This window comes from Sceloporus undulatus, chromosome 3, assembly GCF_019175285.1.
Source record: "Sceloporus undulatus isolate JIND9_A2432 ecotype Alabama chromosome 3, SceUnd_v1.1, whole genome shotgun sequence".
Lineage (NCBI taxonomy): Eukaryota > Metazoa > Chordata > Lepidosauria > Squamata > Phrynosomatidae > Sceloporus > Sceloporus undulatus.
Window position 1 is genome coordinate 14857913 of NC_056524.1, and position 15801 is coordinate 14873713.

The 15801-nt window shown below is 42.1% G+C and overlaps 1 protein-coding gene across 1 annotated transcript in view; it reads left to right on the top strand.

The window, feature by feature from the left end:
* Positions 1-15801, top strand: part of LOC121927293 (putative N-acetylated-alpha-linked acidic dipeptidase) — a 46169-nt gene that overhangs the window by 5137 nt on the left and 25231 nt on the right. The window contains 7 exon segments of the mRNA XM_042461016.1: positions 687-752; positions 754-845; positions 848-870; positions 3881-3982; positions 5450-5575; positions 8209-8395; positions 11712-11805. Of these exon segments, the coding sequence (XP_042316950.1) occupies positions 687-752; positions 754-845; positions 848-870; positions 3881-3982; positions 5450-5575; positions 8209-8395; positions 11712-11805 (690 nt within the window).

The window sequence follows — 15801 nt, forward strand, 5'->3', positions numbered from 1 at the left end:
TGGTATTTCATTATGCATGCGTCCTAAGAGTCCAAAAGCCGCATCAAAGCTGCATTCCAGTCCTTAGAACTGGAGTGGGTTTTGGTGCGGCTTTTGGACTCTTAGGACACATGCATCATTGAAATACCATACCTCAAAGTGACTCGAAGCAGCTTTATTTTGGCCTTTCTATAACAGGCCCATGAACGTGGATAAAGAATCTGTGGATACAGAGGACGACTGTACTAGGTACACCACTGGCCCATGAATCAATGAAAAGTTCTTTTTCTGTAGTAACCCATCATATCCAGAGCTGGACAAGTTAATTTTGGGGACTCTTGCTCTCAAAATCTTAGGTTGGCTAGCCAGCAAGGGGATCTGGGATCTAGAGTCCAAAAATGTAGATTTACCAAGCTCTGGCATGTCTCGCTCAGACTTGGAGCAGGATCTCCATGGGAATCACAAAGTCTGTATTGGTAGCTATGGAAAGGAGGCATTCCTTGGTAAGAACCTCATGTCCTACACATGAGGGCCCTTGGGTTTAAAACCAGGACTTTCAGTTTGGCCTAGAAACAGAGTAGGAGACAGTGCAGAGGACAAAACACTGCTGTGATGACTCAACTCAGTTTCCACATGTAGTACAAATCAACAAAACAATGAATTGGACTTCCACTCTCAAAAGGATAATATCTTTATCTTTCTTCCAGTAATTTCACCCGTCAGCCTCACTTGGCTGGCACACTGGAGAATCTATCCTGGCTGAACAAATACAAGCCAGTGGGAGGAATTTGGTCTGGACTCAGTTCACCTGGTTCCTTATGATGTTCTGCTGTCCTACCCCAATGAAACCAACCCCAACTACATCTCAATGTTGATGAGCATGGGAATGAGGTAAAAGAAAAAAGTGATAAAGAGGTTCTCTCCTCACTCTTTCTGGTCAACCATCCTTATAGAGAATTTAGCAAGGAGAGGTTAATTTAAATGGGTGGTGATTGAACTATAAATACAGTATCTGAAAAAACAGTGTTCTCCAAATGGATCAGCCCATATGTTGATATGATTCCAACAACCAGTTGGGGGTGAGGAACAAAGTGAGGCCATTGCTTCCCCCAATTTAGGGTTCCCAGAGTCAAAATTGGAGATGATTGTTGTACCTTAATGGTTGTTGTTGTTGTTGTGTGCCTAAGTCGTTTCCAACTTATGGCTACCCTAAGGTGACCCTATCATTGCAAGATTTGTTCAGAGGGGGTTTGCCATTGCCTTCCCCTGAGGCCAAGAGCATGTGACTTGCCCAAGGTCACCCAGTGCGCTTCATGGCTGAGCGGGGAATCGAACCTTGGTCTTCAGAGTTGTAGTCCAACACTGAACCAAGTGGGAATTCCAACAGGTTTCCTTGGTTGTATGACAAACAACACCTACTAAATTCCCAAACCCATTGTGTGACTTTGGATGAGTCACACCTCTCAGCCCAGAGACAGGCAATGCCAAACTCCCTCTCAAGAAACATGCCAAGAAAACCCCATGATCGGTTTGTTTTGGGGTCGGTATACATCAGAAACGACTTGAAGGCACACAGCAACACAATGGTTCAGAATTAATTTCCAATTTTCAGTCAATTCTTCTTTTACCCCATTCTGCTCCCTCCAAAATATTTCCTTAATTTCCCAGATTTTAGCATTGCAGAGAGTGAGGCACTGAAAATCTGGAACTCTTATATTTGTAGTGTTTTCACTCCCTGTATATGTTACCTGTTCTTTTTCTTTGGATACCTAAGCTGTATTTTTAAAATGCTCAACTGAAGTGTTATGTCTGACGTGTGTGTACTTCCAAAAAACATATTCATGGTAGCCGTGTTGGATATATAACACAGTACAGCATCATCCAAAATGTACAAAAACACTGGCATGATCCAGACGGTGCTTTGTGACGGCCTGGACACATAGTAGGGTTGCCTGGGGGTGGAGTGACACATGTCTCGTAACCCTACTACATGGCAGCAGCGTAACAATGGGGTGCCCCTGTACACAGGTGCTACCAGTTGACATAAGTGGCACATGCTGTCCGCATGGCGCCACGCATTGCTTACGTTGAGAGTGCGCCAATGGCCATGGGAGGCTCACCATCCCTGAGCAGCAAAAATGGGCACTGGCAAACCACGTTTTTTGCGGTCTGTCCCACGCCATAGTCACCTCAAGGTGACCACTATCCTGGACAGGTGTCAATACTGATGAGTGGTTTTCTAAAATTCCTAAAAGATCCGTGTCCCAGTTTGCATCTGCAAAAGTTGAATGGTATGATCTAAAATGTGACATTAGTAGGGCTGGTAGCCATTATCCTAATCTTCCAGAGCCAATGGTGATGCAATATTAGCAGTTCCACTTTTGTTTGAACAGGGTCCACCCCTCCTTTCTCAACATCCTAGCATTGTTTTTCAGGGCCAGCACTAATACAGTAGACTGACACGGCGTCTTGGGCTACAGTTGTTTGTGGAGCAGAGCAATAAAGTATTGGAGAACATGGGCCATTTATGGTGCAATCCACTATAGAAATAATGAAGTTTGATAGCACTTTAAGTGCTGCATCTCCACCCTGTAAAATCCTGGGGTTTGTAGTTTTAACAGGCCTTTACCTTCTCTGCCAAAGAGTACTGAGGCTTCACAAAATTACAAATCCCAGGATTCTGTAGGATGGGAACTGTTAAAGTGGTCTCAAGCTGCATTATTTCTAAGTGTAGATGCATTCTTGATCTGCCTTCAACCTCTAAAGCCACCATGTTTCTCTCAGGTGTGCGGGAATAATTCATCAGCAGTGCACTTGTAGCAACAGTCCAGGAGTCCTTATAATATTAAGCACTATGATTCTTTTAAGGACAAAATGGCCACTGAACTTGCCTGGAGCATGGAGGACTTTCCTCCATGACACAGCCCTCCTCCTGACCACCATCTTGAGGGATAGAGAAGCAGGCCAGCAACAACAGCCTCTGCCTGCTATGAAGTAAAGCCCTCCTCCCGACCACCATCTTGAGGGGGAGAGAAGCAGGCCAGCAACAACAGGCCTCTGCCGGCTAAGAAGACAAGCCCTCCTCCTGACACACCATCTTGCTTGTCTTTATAGGTTGACATGTTGTGTGTTTATGATGTGTTAATTTTTATTGATTCTGTGAACCGCTTTGATCATCTCGGAAAAGCGGTATAAAAATAAAACATATTATTATTATTATTATTATTATTATTATTATTATTATTATTATACTTTAACTACCATCATTCCAGCCTATGCAATCCTAGGGTTGCAGTCTAAGGCTGCATCTACACTACAGAATTAATACATTTTGATACTGCTTTAACCAACACAGCCTAATCCTATATACTTCTGGGATTTGTAATTTTGTGAGGTACTTAGCATTCTTTGCCAAAGATCTCTGGTGCCGCAATAAACGACAAATCCCAGGATTCCATAGAATGAAGCTACAACAGTTAAAGTAGTGTCAAACTGCATTAATTCTGCTATGTGGCAGCAGTTTGGGGTGGGGTACTTAGAATTCTCATCCAGACCAGGGAGCTCTACTGTCCCACCAAACTACAATTCCCAGGATTTCATAGGATGTTGCCGTGGCAGTTACTGTGGATAGTACTATAATTGTCTATGTTTATACATAAAGATATACACATGCAATGTCTTGTTCTTCAGCTCAGGAAGTGTAAAGTCTTATACTAGTGCTGTCTGGTCACAGTCTACCATGTTTATTGCTATATTTGTGATGTTCCTGATTTTTCCTTTTAAAACTAATTCTTGAATGATATCTGCAACCTCAGCTCTAACCAGTGCACTGTAGGAAATCTGAATAAACTAGATTGTGATTTTAATATCCTGCCTCCTTTTCTGCTCCTACTTTATATAGGTTTTCCACACTTCATTATTTGAGCCTCCTCCTCCAGGATATGAAGGTATTAAAAATGTCATACCACCTTACAGTGCTTTCTCAGCCCAGGGGATGCCAGAGGTAAGAATTAAGAGGGGAAAAACTAACCTATTGTTTTGTGATCATGCTCACTGATTGTGTAAATAGCCTTTTCCTCTAGATTTTTGGCAGGCAAGATTTACCCCATACTCTGATGGATGGTGAAATGTTCAGATTACGTAGATCTATGTTACATTTCTCCAACCTGTGACTTTTGAGGAATTTAAAGAAATAATAATAATAATTTTTTCTCTATTGGATATGTGACAATTCTCAGCACATAAAAGATGCTTATTGAGAGCAGCCGTGATAGGCTTAAATAGTTTTCATTGACTCATTGACCTAAATTCAATTATTTAACCCAGCTTGAGAAGACCTATCGAATGAATTTTTAAATGGTAAGCCAACACATATATAAATCCCATTCATGCAATAGCTCTATTCTAGTTTAAACTGAATTTAAATTAAAGTATCCATTATCCACTTATCCTAACCTCTCTAAGGGTACTGCCACACTGCAGAATTAATGCAGTTTGACATCTCTTTAACACTTATGGCTCCATCCTGTGGAATCCTAGGATTTGTAGTTTTTGTGGCACCAGAGCTCTCTGATAGAGAAGGCTAAATATCTCACCAAGCTACAAATCCCAGAATTCTGTAGGATGGAGGCATGGCAGTTAAAGCAGTGTCAAACTGCTTTAATTCTGCAGTGTAGATGCAGCCTAAAGGTGCATCTGCACTGTAGAAATAATGCAGTTTGACACTGCTCTAATTGTCATGGCTCCATCCTATGGAATCCTGGGATTCGTAGTTTTCTGAGGCACCAGCACTCTTTGGCAGAGAACGCTAACGATCTTGTAAAAGCACAAATCCCAGAACTCCATAGGATTGTGCCACAGCACTTAAACTGGTATCAAACTACAATATTTCTACAGTGTAGATGCACCCTTAGAGACTGTTCCACTACTCCTTTTTCCCCTCACTTCTACTGAATGTGAAAACAGTTTGGTTCAGCTTTTGCTTGGCACCCCTTCAAGAACTTTCCATATTTTTAAATTTTTTATTTGTTTGATGGAGTTTAATGGAGTGTCCGGTTCATAATGGGATGGTGAAACTGTTCTGAATTTTAGTGAAATGTTAAAGGTGATATCCAGACTGCTGGACATTTATATTCCAAAATAAGTTCAGCACTCCTTTCAAGTTCAGAATAAAACCTGGAACTAATCTAGAAACACACACCATGAGTTGTCAGATTTTCTTTTTCAGATTTATGCTGGAATGGGATGTTCAAATAAAAAAAGGCCATCTAAATCAAGTACTATAAATTACCATTTGTCTCAGCGGATGAATGGGATGTGCTTTGCTCCTCTTTTCCTCTCAGCTTCAGTGTTAGTCTCAGCTCTGGGAGACATTATGTACTCCCACATGGACCCCTCATGAAGCCAAGTAGACTTTCTGTCTTTCCCCTTCTTTTGCACATCTTTTAAAACTCTACCTTCAATGCTCCAGGGAGATCTGGTGTATGTGAACTATGGCAGCATAGAAGACTTCCACAAACTGGAGCGAGAGATGGGAATTAGCTGCTCTGGGAAAATTGTCATTGTGAGATATGGGAAAATCTTCAGAGGAAACAAGGTAATTATAATATTCCATCTCAGAATGTTTGAGTCATGCTCTTTGGGGATGCTAACAGAAAAGAGAGTGCTGCTTTGGCATATTTAAGCTAAATGTGCTACAATGAAGGGAGAACCATAACCTTATGATAGATTTCATATTCTGCACACTAAGGACCTATTTGGTGAAAGAGAAAGAGTAATTTTCCCTTTTCTCATACCTAAACTAGTCATCGATCAAGGATGAAGTTGTTGTTGTGTGCCTTCAAGCCATTTCCAGCTTATGGCAACCCTGAGGGGTTTTCTTGGCAAGAGGAGGTTTGCCATTGCCTGAACAGGTGCCAGTGCAATAATCAATAGGACTTCCTTCTTTGTTTTACACTTTGATATAAAAACCAGGGTTCATTGTTATGTGCCCTCAAGTCAATTCTGATTTATGAATCCCATTTTGGGAAGAAAGATGGGATATTAATTCAATCAATAAATAAACAAACAAATGGAGGCCCCTAAGATGAACCTATCACAGAGCTTTCTTGGCAAGATTTGCTAATAGTGAGGATTTGAACCCTGTTCGCCAGAGTCATAGCCCAGCACTCAAACCATTCCACCACACTGACTCTCCAAGGTGATTTTAGTGGGTTCAAAATGCAGCAGCCAAAATGCTGGCCGGGGTCAGTTATAGGGAGTATATAACAGTCTTGTTAAAACAGCTCCACTGGCTACCGGTTCATTTCCAAGCACAACTCAAAATGTTGGTCATGACCTATAAAGCCTTATACAGCTTATAGTCCAGACTATCTGAATGACTATAACTCCCCATACGGACCTGCCAGAGTCCTAAGACCTACAAGGGAAGGCTTTCTCTCAGCCCTGCCATTGTTATTGCAAATAACAATGTCAAATTTTGTGTAGAGTTGATGACAGGATGACTTGAAGGTTTCTCTTTGTGCATTGTTGCTGTCATGTGCCTCCAAGTCATTTCCAACTTATGGTACCCCTAAAGTGAAGCTATCACACGGTTTTCTTTGCATGTTTCTTCAGAGGGGGCTTGCCATTGCTATCCCCTGAGGCTGAGTGTGTGTGTTTGTGTATGAGAGAGACTTCCCAAGGTCACCCAGTGGTTGACATGGCATCTGACATCTCAAGAAATGGGCACAGCTGTGCAAATGCACTTCCTGCCACTGCTGAAACCTGGACATCCAGGCTCAGAGTTGAGTCTAGGGTTACACCCAAGCTGTGAACCTGAGATTTCAGGGGGAGTATAATCCTGCCTAGCACGAGTACAGTCCCTATTCCCTGCCCTGCTTTATGACTGAGCAGGAATCTGGATTAATTTTCAATTTGTTTGCCCTCACCCAGTCCATTACTGACAGCAGACATTGGTTCAGTACAGAGACAGCTTCCTTGGAGTCAGATGGAAAGGAGAGGTAGAGTTGAGTGTCTTCAGCATACTGGTGACACTGCACCCACAAGCTCCAGATAACCTCTTCCAGTGGTTTCATGTAGATAGTAAATAACATGGGGGGCAGAGCAGAATCCTGAGGGACCCCACAGGTCAACAGCAAGGGAGTTGAACAGGAGTCCCCCCAATACCACATTCTGAGTTTTCCCTTCCAAGAAAGACCAAAACCTCTGCATAGCAGTATCCCATCTCAGAGAGGTGGCGCAGAAGTATGCCATGGTCAATGGAAAGCTGCTCAGGGGTTCAGTAGGAGGCAGTACTTCCCTCAGTTCCCATGACTCTCAGTAGTGCAACAACTTTCTTGTGGTGTTAGGGAAAGCAATAGAGAGTTCTTGCTAAATCGGTTATAGATGAGACTAGAACTACAGCCCCATAATTCCCAGAAGGTGACTAAAAACACAACCCCCCATAGCAGCCACTTGATGACTTAGCTTTGGGGCACCTGACACCTCAGCGTTGCTGAAGTGTAGTTATTCTGTATCTGGTCAGGTCATGAATGGAAGAGTGCTTGTGAATCTCTTGTATCCATCATGGAAGAACTTTATGGAGTGAGGAAGAGAGGGTTATGTCAGTTCATACCAACTGCTGGGGAAAGCTGTAGGAGAGAGGGCTCTTGTGCTCAAGGGCAGTTCTAGACACTCTGTAGGCATCTGGCTGGCCGTTGTGGGGACAATATGGTGGGCCCGATAGTCTTTTGGTTTGATCTCACTCAGTCCCTCTGCTTCATCCATGCTTGGTTGCCACTATCAGCGACTCCTCAGCACTAGAGACATATACAAGGACACAGGTAGGTGATCCTCAGGGGGAGGCATACCAGGAGGGCTCTTTTTGCTGGCTTTAAACCTTAGAAACCAGTGATCACCATGTCTAGTTATTCCCTTGCTGCAGCCACTACAAAGGGACACAGTATGTCACCATTTTTTTGACCCAGAAGTAGCCAACCAGTTGTCTATGGAAAGTCTACCAGCAGAACGTACATTCTGTACCCTCCGTCACACACTCCTCACCTGATATATAGAGGCATAATACGTCTGATATTGGGGTTACTATGCAGCTATCTGGATTCATAGTAACTGATGGCCCTGTGTCCATAAACCTATCCAGTGTCTCTTTAAAACCACCCACATCGGCAGTTACATCTTGTAATAGCAAATTCCCTATTTTAACTATGTGGGATTTCTTTCCCTCCCTAGGTTAAGAATGCTGAAATAGCTGGTGCCAAGGGTGTTATTTTATATTCTGACCCTGCTAATTCCTGTGCTCCTGGAGTAGATCCTTACCCAGATGGCTGGAATCTTCCTGGAAGTGGAGCCCAACGTGGAAATGTGCTGATCCTGGATGGTGCTGGGGATCCGCTCACTCCAGGATATCCAGCAAAAGGTGAATACTGAAAATACAACTTTAGCTCCATCCCCCAGAGCTATACTCTGAAATAAACATAATGAATGGTTTGGATTCATGGAGGTAATGTGCTGTCAGTTTTCAATATTATGGGATATATTAGAAAGGATAACCAATATCTGGGATAATTAAAGAGGAGGTGCTCATATCTCTCATCCACACTGCAGAAATAATCCTGTTTGACACCACTTTAAATGCCTTGGCTCAATGCTATGTAATTCTGGGAGTTGTAGTTGGTTGTGGCACCAGAGTCACAGAAATTAGTAGGGTCAACCAACTACACTTCCCAGAATTCCATAGCATTGAACCAGAACAGTTAAAGTGGTGTCAAACCAGATTATTTCTGCAGTGCAGATGCAGCCATAATTCTCTTCTGCCTTCAAGACTAACATGCCATATAAAAACATAATAAAAACATAGATAACAGAATACTCAAATAATGACTTCCTTTATATGCAACCCGGGCTTCTGTCACAGCTTTTCCAGAACAGGAAAATCCCATTCCTGAAAAGATGTGGGAGAAGCCTGAGTTGCATACTGGCTGCATACTGCCTAGTGATGGGTGAATGCGATAAGATCTGCCTTCTTACGGAGGAGCAAAGGCAATGCAATAAACTCCAATATCTGTCTAATCTCATTTTTGAATTTTAATTATTCACTTCTATTATCAAACCAAAATAAATGCTTTACATATACACGTTTATGAAATAAACATTTATAAACACACACACACACACACACACACACACACACACGTCTCCATTATAATAACCACTTTATTTATATGTATCTATAATAAATAATGTGGTGACTTGGGGGGTTAAGATGCTAATTTTAACAACTGTAAGGTTGGAAAATTGGCAGTTCGAGGCCTGAGTGCTCCCATCATTAGTCCCAACTTCTGCCAACCTAGGAGTTCAGAAGCATGCAAATGCAAGTAGTTAAATAGGTACCACTTTGGTGGGAAAGTAACAGCATTCAGTGCAGTCATGCTGGCCACATAACCACCAGAGTCGTCTTCGGACAATGCTGGCTCTTTGTCTTAATAACGAAGATGAGCAGCACTCCCTACAGTCGGTTATGACTAGACATTCATGTCAAGGGACTACCTTTACCTTTTTATACATACAGCTGTATCTGTGTATGCATCTCTACATATCTACACATAAATACCATATTTTCCGGCGTATAAGATGACTGGGTGTATAAGACGACCCCAAACTTTTCCAGTTAAAATATAGAGTATGGGATATACTCGCTGTATAAGACTACCCCTCTTCCAACGCACACCAAATAAAATTCCCTTAAGTATTGAGATCCAAACAATTTAGGGCTGCCAATGTTATCACACTTAAATAAATGATGTTGATATAGGCCAGAAACAAATAGTGCTCTCTGCAACCATATTTTATGGGCCCCGCTGCTACTACCAATCCACTGCTGTGGAAGTGGAAACTGCTGCTGCCATCACTATCCATATTGCCAAATATAAGGAGGTTTCCTCCCTTTTTTTACCTTCTTGCTTTAAGGAAGGGAACAGGCACTCTGCTCTATGACTTCTTATGACTCTGTGGTACAGGATGCTCTTACAGTCTCCTGCACAATAGAAAGTTATTGCAAGTGACACCAAATTTCAGTGGCAACTGGAGTTGGGGCAGCAAATTCTATGGCTGGGGGGCAGGGGATGGTGTGGTCCTCAATAGCCACCCCTCCTGTATCTTATATGGCCAAAATCAATTCTTAGTCCTAGCTAGAGCAGAACCACTGAATCAATGAGAACTTGATGAGTCAACACTTACATATACCCATTGATGCAGTGGGCCTGTTTTAGCTGGGAGTATCAATTGGATTGAGGTTGGTGTCTACATGTGATATGCTTTTCTTTTAAATACTGTGCAGCATCTTGAATTTCAGGCGTTGTCTGTGTCTGTTTATACATATACACATACATACATACCTATCTGGCTTGATGGCAGTACATGCGAAAGACATCTAGCATTCTTAGTTGACCCCAGGCTGAACATGACTTACCAATGGGATGCAGCAGCTAAGAAAGCAAATGCAATGGGAGGCTTTGTCAGTAGAAGTATAGTGTCTAGATCGAGGGAAGTAATAGTACCTCTCTATTCTGTTTGGTCAAACCTGGAATATTGCATCTATTTTTGCTCACCACAATTCAAGAAGCATGTTGACAAGCTGAAACATGTCCCCAGGAAGGGTGACCAAAATGGTGAAAGGTGTGGAGACCATGCCCTATGAGGAACAGTTTAGGGAGTTGAGTATGTTTAGCATGGGGAAAAGAAGGTTACATTGGAAGGAATGTCATGTTGAGGATATAGGGATGTAGTGGCTCAGTGGTTAAGATGCTGACTCTGGCGATTGCACAATTGGCAGGCCAGCAGTTTGAGACCCAAGCACTGCATGACGGAGGGAGTTCCTGTCTCAGCGTTTGTCAGCCTAGCAGTTCGAAAAGCATGTAAAAGTGCAAGTAGATAAATAGGTATTACTTCAGTGGCAAGGTAACAGCGTTCTGTGCAGTCATGCTGGCCACATGATCACAGAGTTGTCTTTGACAACCCTGACCCTTTGGCTTAGTAATGGAGATGAACACCACTCCCTACAGTCAGTTATGACTTGACAAGCTTGTCAAAGGGGAAACCTTTACCTTTTATGCATCTTTTGGATGGAGCAAGCTTGTTTTCTCCTGCTCCAGAGACTAGAACATGGAGCAATTATTGAAATTACAGGAAAAGAGATTCTACCTAAACATTCAGGGGTGAAACAGACCTTCCTGAAGGAGGGGCTTGCTGCTGCCCCAGATCGGGGCCATGGCAACTGCATGCTGCGGCCCTGATCTGGCCACTTCTTTTTGGCCATTTCTTTTTGGCCTGGAAAAAGGGTGTCCATGTCGCCACCATGGCACTTTTCCATACTTCTTTTGGCATGTGGCATGTGAACACTATCCCAAAGGAGCGCTGTAACACTACCCGCCATGCACTCAGGCAGGTGGTGTAACACCAGCTTGGGGGGGGGGGGTTATCAGAGCGTGTATCGTCCAAACGCCACACTTCCATGCTGCCCCCAAGTTGGCGCTTACTTCTGGTCTGTACAACCTTTAAGAAGACTTTTCTGGTGGTAAGAGCTGTTCAACAGTGCAACACACTGTCTCAGCATGTGGTGGAGTCTCCTCCTTTTGAGGTTTTTAAACAGAGGCTGGATGTTGGAGTGCTATGAGCATGTATTCCTGCATGGCATGATTCTATGACCTGATACAAATGTGCTTTTCTTGCTTCAGAGTACAGTTACCGCTATGATGAAGCTGAAGCAGCTGCTCATCTATCTATTCCTGTCCACCCCATTGGTTACCATGATGCTGAAAGGCTACTGAGGTAAGTACAACTGGTGGTTAGATTTACACAACTCTGGCTTATGGTACCCTGTCCTAGAGTTTTCCTGGCAAGATGGTTTGCCATTGCCTTCCTCTCAAGCTGACAGGGTTATTTGCTCAAAGTCACCTTGAGGGTTTTCATGACTGAATGGGGATTCGAATCCTGGCCTCCTAGAACCTTGTCCAACGTACAAATCGCTTCACCGTATTGGCTGTCTACATAACTCATTACTGGTAACTAATTTCTGTTCGCAATAATTAAAGCAGAATTACTATATACTTGTATATAAGTCGACCTCATGCATACGCCAAGGGCAGGTTTGGGGGCCAAAATCATGGATTTTGATATGACCAGTGGATAAGTCAAGGGTTAAACTTTGAGGTATGTTACAAAGGATTTTTTGCAAGGATCACAGCTTCAGCAAGCAGAGTCAGGAAACAAAACTCCTTTCTCTCTCTCCCTTTCTCACCAACTTTTGCAAGCATCACGGCCTCAGCAAGGAGATTACCACATTGACCCATATATATGTCCACCCAGGATTTTGGAGTCCATTTTTGGGCACAAATTTTTTGATTTATAGAAGAATATATTTATAGTAAGTCACATTCCACTTGTAATTGAATGAGGAATTTTTTCTTTTCCATTGTAAATACATTGTAGTTACTATTTTTGTTACTGGAGTGTGCCTGCATCAAATGAAGCACTCTCCAGATATGACAAGATTCAAGTGATGCTTTGTGCTATGCCTCATGCTACAGCATCACATTCTGTTGTGGGTACTAAGGTGACAATATGTGGGTGGGAGGGGAATATATTTTCTCCCACAGAGAAAACAACAGAAATCATCAATGTATTGATTGATTGATTGATTGATTTAATACCCTGCCTTTCTCCTGACATCAGATTCAAGAGGGGCCACAACCATTAAAAACACAGTACAACATACATACATACATACATACATACATACCAAAGTTAAGAGAAGTAAGTCAGATGAAATCCATAAATAAAAGGAAACACATTTCAGGATGCTTAAAAGATAGTCTTTTCTTTGCTAAAAGGCCTGAGGCATTTTGGCCTGTAGATGCTCTTAAAGGCCTGTTACAGACTGCCAAAATAAAGCTGCTTCGGGTCTCTTTGAAGGTATGCTATTTAAATGATGCATGGGTCCTAAGAGTCCGGAGGTCGTGCCAAAGCCACACTCCATTCCTAAGCACTGGAGTGCAGCTTTGGTGCAGCTTCTGGATTCTTAGGATGCATGCATCATTTACACAGCATACCTCCAAAGAGACTCGAAGCAGCTTTATTTTGGCAGTCTGTAACAGGCCAAAGTGTTCTTCAGAGGACAATATGAAAAACCATAAGACGACAATGCATTAATACATTATATCCAGTTACAGAAGTTCATGGATATATATATGCATTGCACGAGCCAGTGTAGCACAGAGGTTTGAGCATTGGACTATGATTCTGGAGACCAGGGTTCGATTGCTGCTTGACTATGAAACCTACTGAGTGACCTTGGGCAAGTCACACTCTCTCAGCCTCAGAGGCAGGCAATGGCAAATCTCCTCTGAACAAATCTTGCCAAGAAAACCCCAAGATAGGGTCGTCTTAGGGTCACCATACGTCAGAAACAGCATGGAAGCAAACAACACACACAATATCCTATACAAGAGCCAGCATGGTGTAGTTGTTTGAGTGTTGTACTATGACTATGAATGGTAGTGTAGAAGAGGGTATTTCAGCAGGTGTTGCTTGACATCCAACCAGGTAAAAAGGAATTCTCACAGAAATTCCCACTTCCACATGATGATTAAAGGTATAAGAGCTGCCTCCGGTTACCATGCTGACAATTACAATTAATCACAATCATAAGGACTAGAAACCTGACTTTTAAAATTGGGTAGCTAGCTGGGGTTATTAGGAAGTTGACTTCTGTGTCCCATAATAACTTCTACATTTTGTCTATGCTTCTTTGTGTTGAACTCCCCTCTTCTACTTGTTTGGGGTGCCATTTCTATGAGCTGTTTTGTGAGTTGTATATTAACTCTTCACAAAGGTTGTGTATAAGTATCAGTATCTATACTGAATATGAATTGATGGAGATGGGGATAGTGATTACTGTATATACTCATGTATAAGTCTAGAAATTTGAGTCAAAAAATTGGCCCAAAAAACCTAAGTTGACTTATCCACGGGTCAATGTAAGTACTGTACTTTAATTCCTATAAAAAAAAGAGACCATTCCCTGGTGAAAGGCAAAAATCTGTCATGGAAGCACTGACCCCACTCTACTCTCTCATGCATCCAGCCTTTAGTATGAGCACATGCCTGCTAGACTTTTGTAAGTTCTTTGGCATTATTTTCCTTTGCTTCCTCCTTTACATTCTTTGTTACATGCTGCTAGGTTTTACTCTTGAGTTATCCATGGGTCATATCAAAATCCATAATTTTGGCCCCCAAAACTTCCCTCAACTTATACAGCAGGTCAACTTATAGTTGAGCATATACGGAATATCCATGGAAAAGGAAGGAGGTGAAGATCCACTTGTTGGGAACTGCCTGCAATAAGTTCCCCTGTCTTAAAACCATGACTTATAAGAAAGATCATTGCAGAAAACAATTCTTGAAAGAACACTCTGTGCCAGTACATGTTTTCCTGCTTTCCCCTCCTTTTCTCAGTCTTACAAATGTTTTGCACAAAGTTGTTGAACTGAGCCAGAGAAGTGTTATGGAAAGGGGGAGGGGGAACAGCCAGTGCTTCATGATGAGAACAAAGAGGTCAAAGAGCATGTTTCCAAATATATTTTGAAGGGTCACACTGTCTCTCTTTAACTGGAACATGATTTTTATTCCTCCTCTCTCTTTTGGAGACTTGAAAACACAGCCACACTTTTCCCTCTTAGACATACTTATTTGAAAAAAGGTCCCAGTGATCACAGTGGGAAAGCAAACTTGCAACAGTTTTGCAAACTTTATATATCACTATAAAGGATCTGGAAGGATTCTTTGCATGAGGTTGACTCTGGCTAATAGTAGGGCTGGTCCTGCACCTGTGGGAATAGGGAATAAGCCTTATCTGCACCTGTGGGAATAGGAAATAAGCCTTCACTGGATGATGAACAGGGGGATAGAAGGTGCACCCTATGATAGGAAGGTCCCAAGCTATGAAAAGTAAGAACAAGCAGCTTGGGTCTAGAATTGAATAAGATACATATCTGAGAGCCTGTGTGGTGTACTGGACTATGACTCTGGAGATCAAGATTTCAATCCCCACCTTCAGCCATGAAAACCCACATTGGGCAAGTCACACTCTTTTTGCCTCAGAGAAAGGCAAAGGCAAACCCTCTCTGAATAAATCTTGCTAAGAAAACCTTATGGTTGCCAAATGTCAGAACACACAATGACAACAAAGATACATGTTTTAAGTGGTTAGGTTTATTCTTTCTGACTTCATCAATATGAAACATTACCCTCCAACTGTCCTACTTTGGAAGGGAAAGTCCCAATTAATTCTCTGCCATCCCACTTTTTCAGTTGCTTTTAAAATGTCCTTTCCACTTTCCCCCTTTGTCCTTGGCTTATTTCAATTGCTCCAAAGTGAGTTCTGTTAGAATAGGAACAAGATCAATAACTTTAGTCATGATAGGGTTAATGATTATTTTAGGATTGATGGTGAGCTGCTAGAGATGGAAGTGATCTTCAGCTGTGTGTATTACACTAATTGGCTGTTGAGCCTTCATAAGGCTAGCTTTCCTTTATGCTCTCCCTCTCCCCCCCTCCTTTTTTTCTTAGCTTTTTTTCTTTTGCATTATATTTTGTTACCCTGCTTCAAAGTAGTTTATATTATTTGATATATTTGCTATTTTGTATTATTTTGTTTGCCATTATTGCTCTTGTTTATTTTGTATCATGTGTATGTGTGTGTATAGGTTTTGAATACTTTTATTATGTACAGTCGGCCTTCTTACACATGGATTTTTTTATACACGG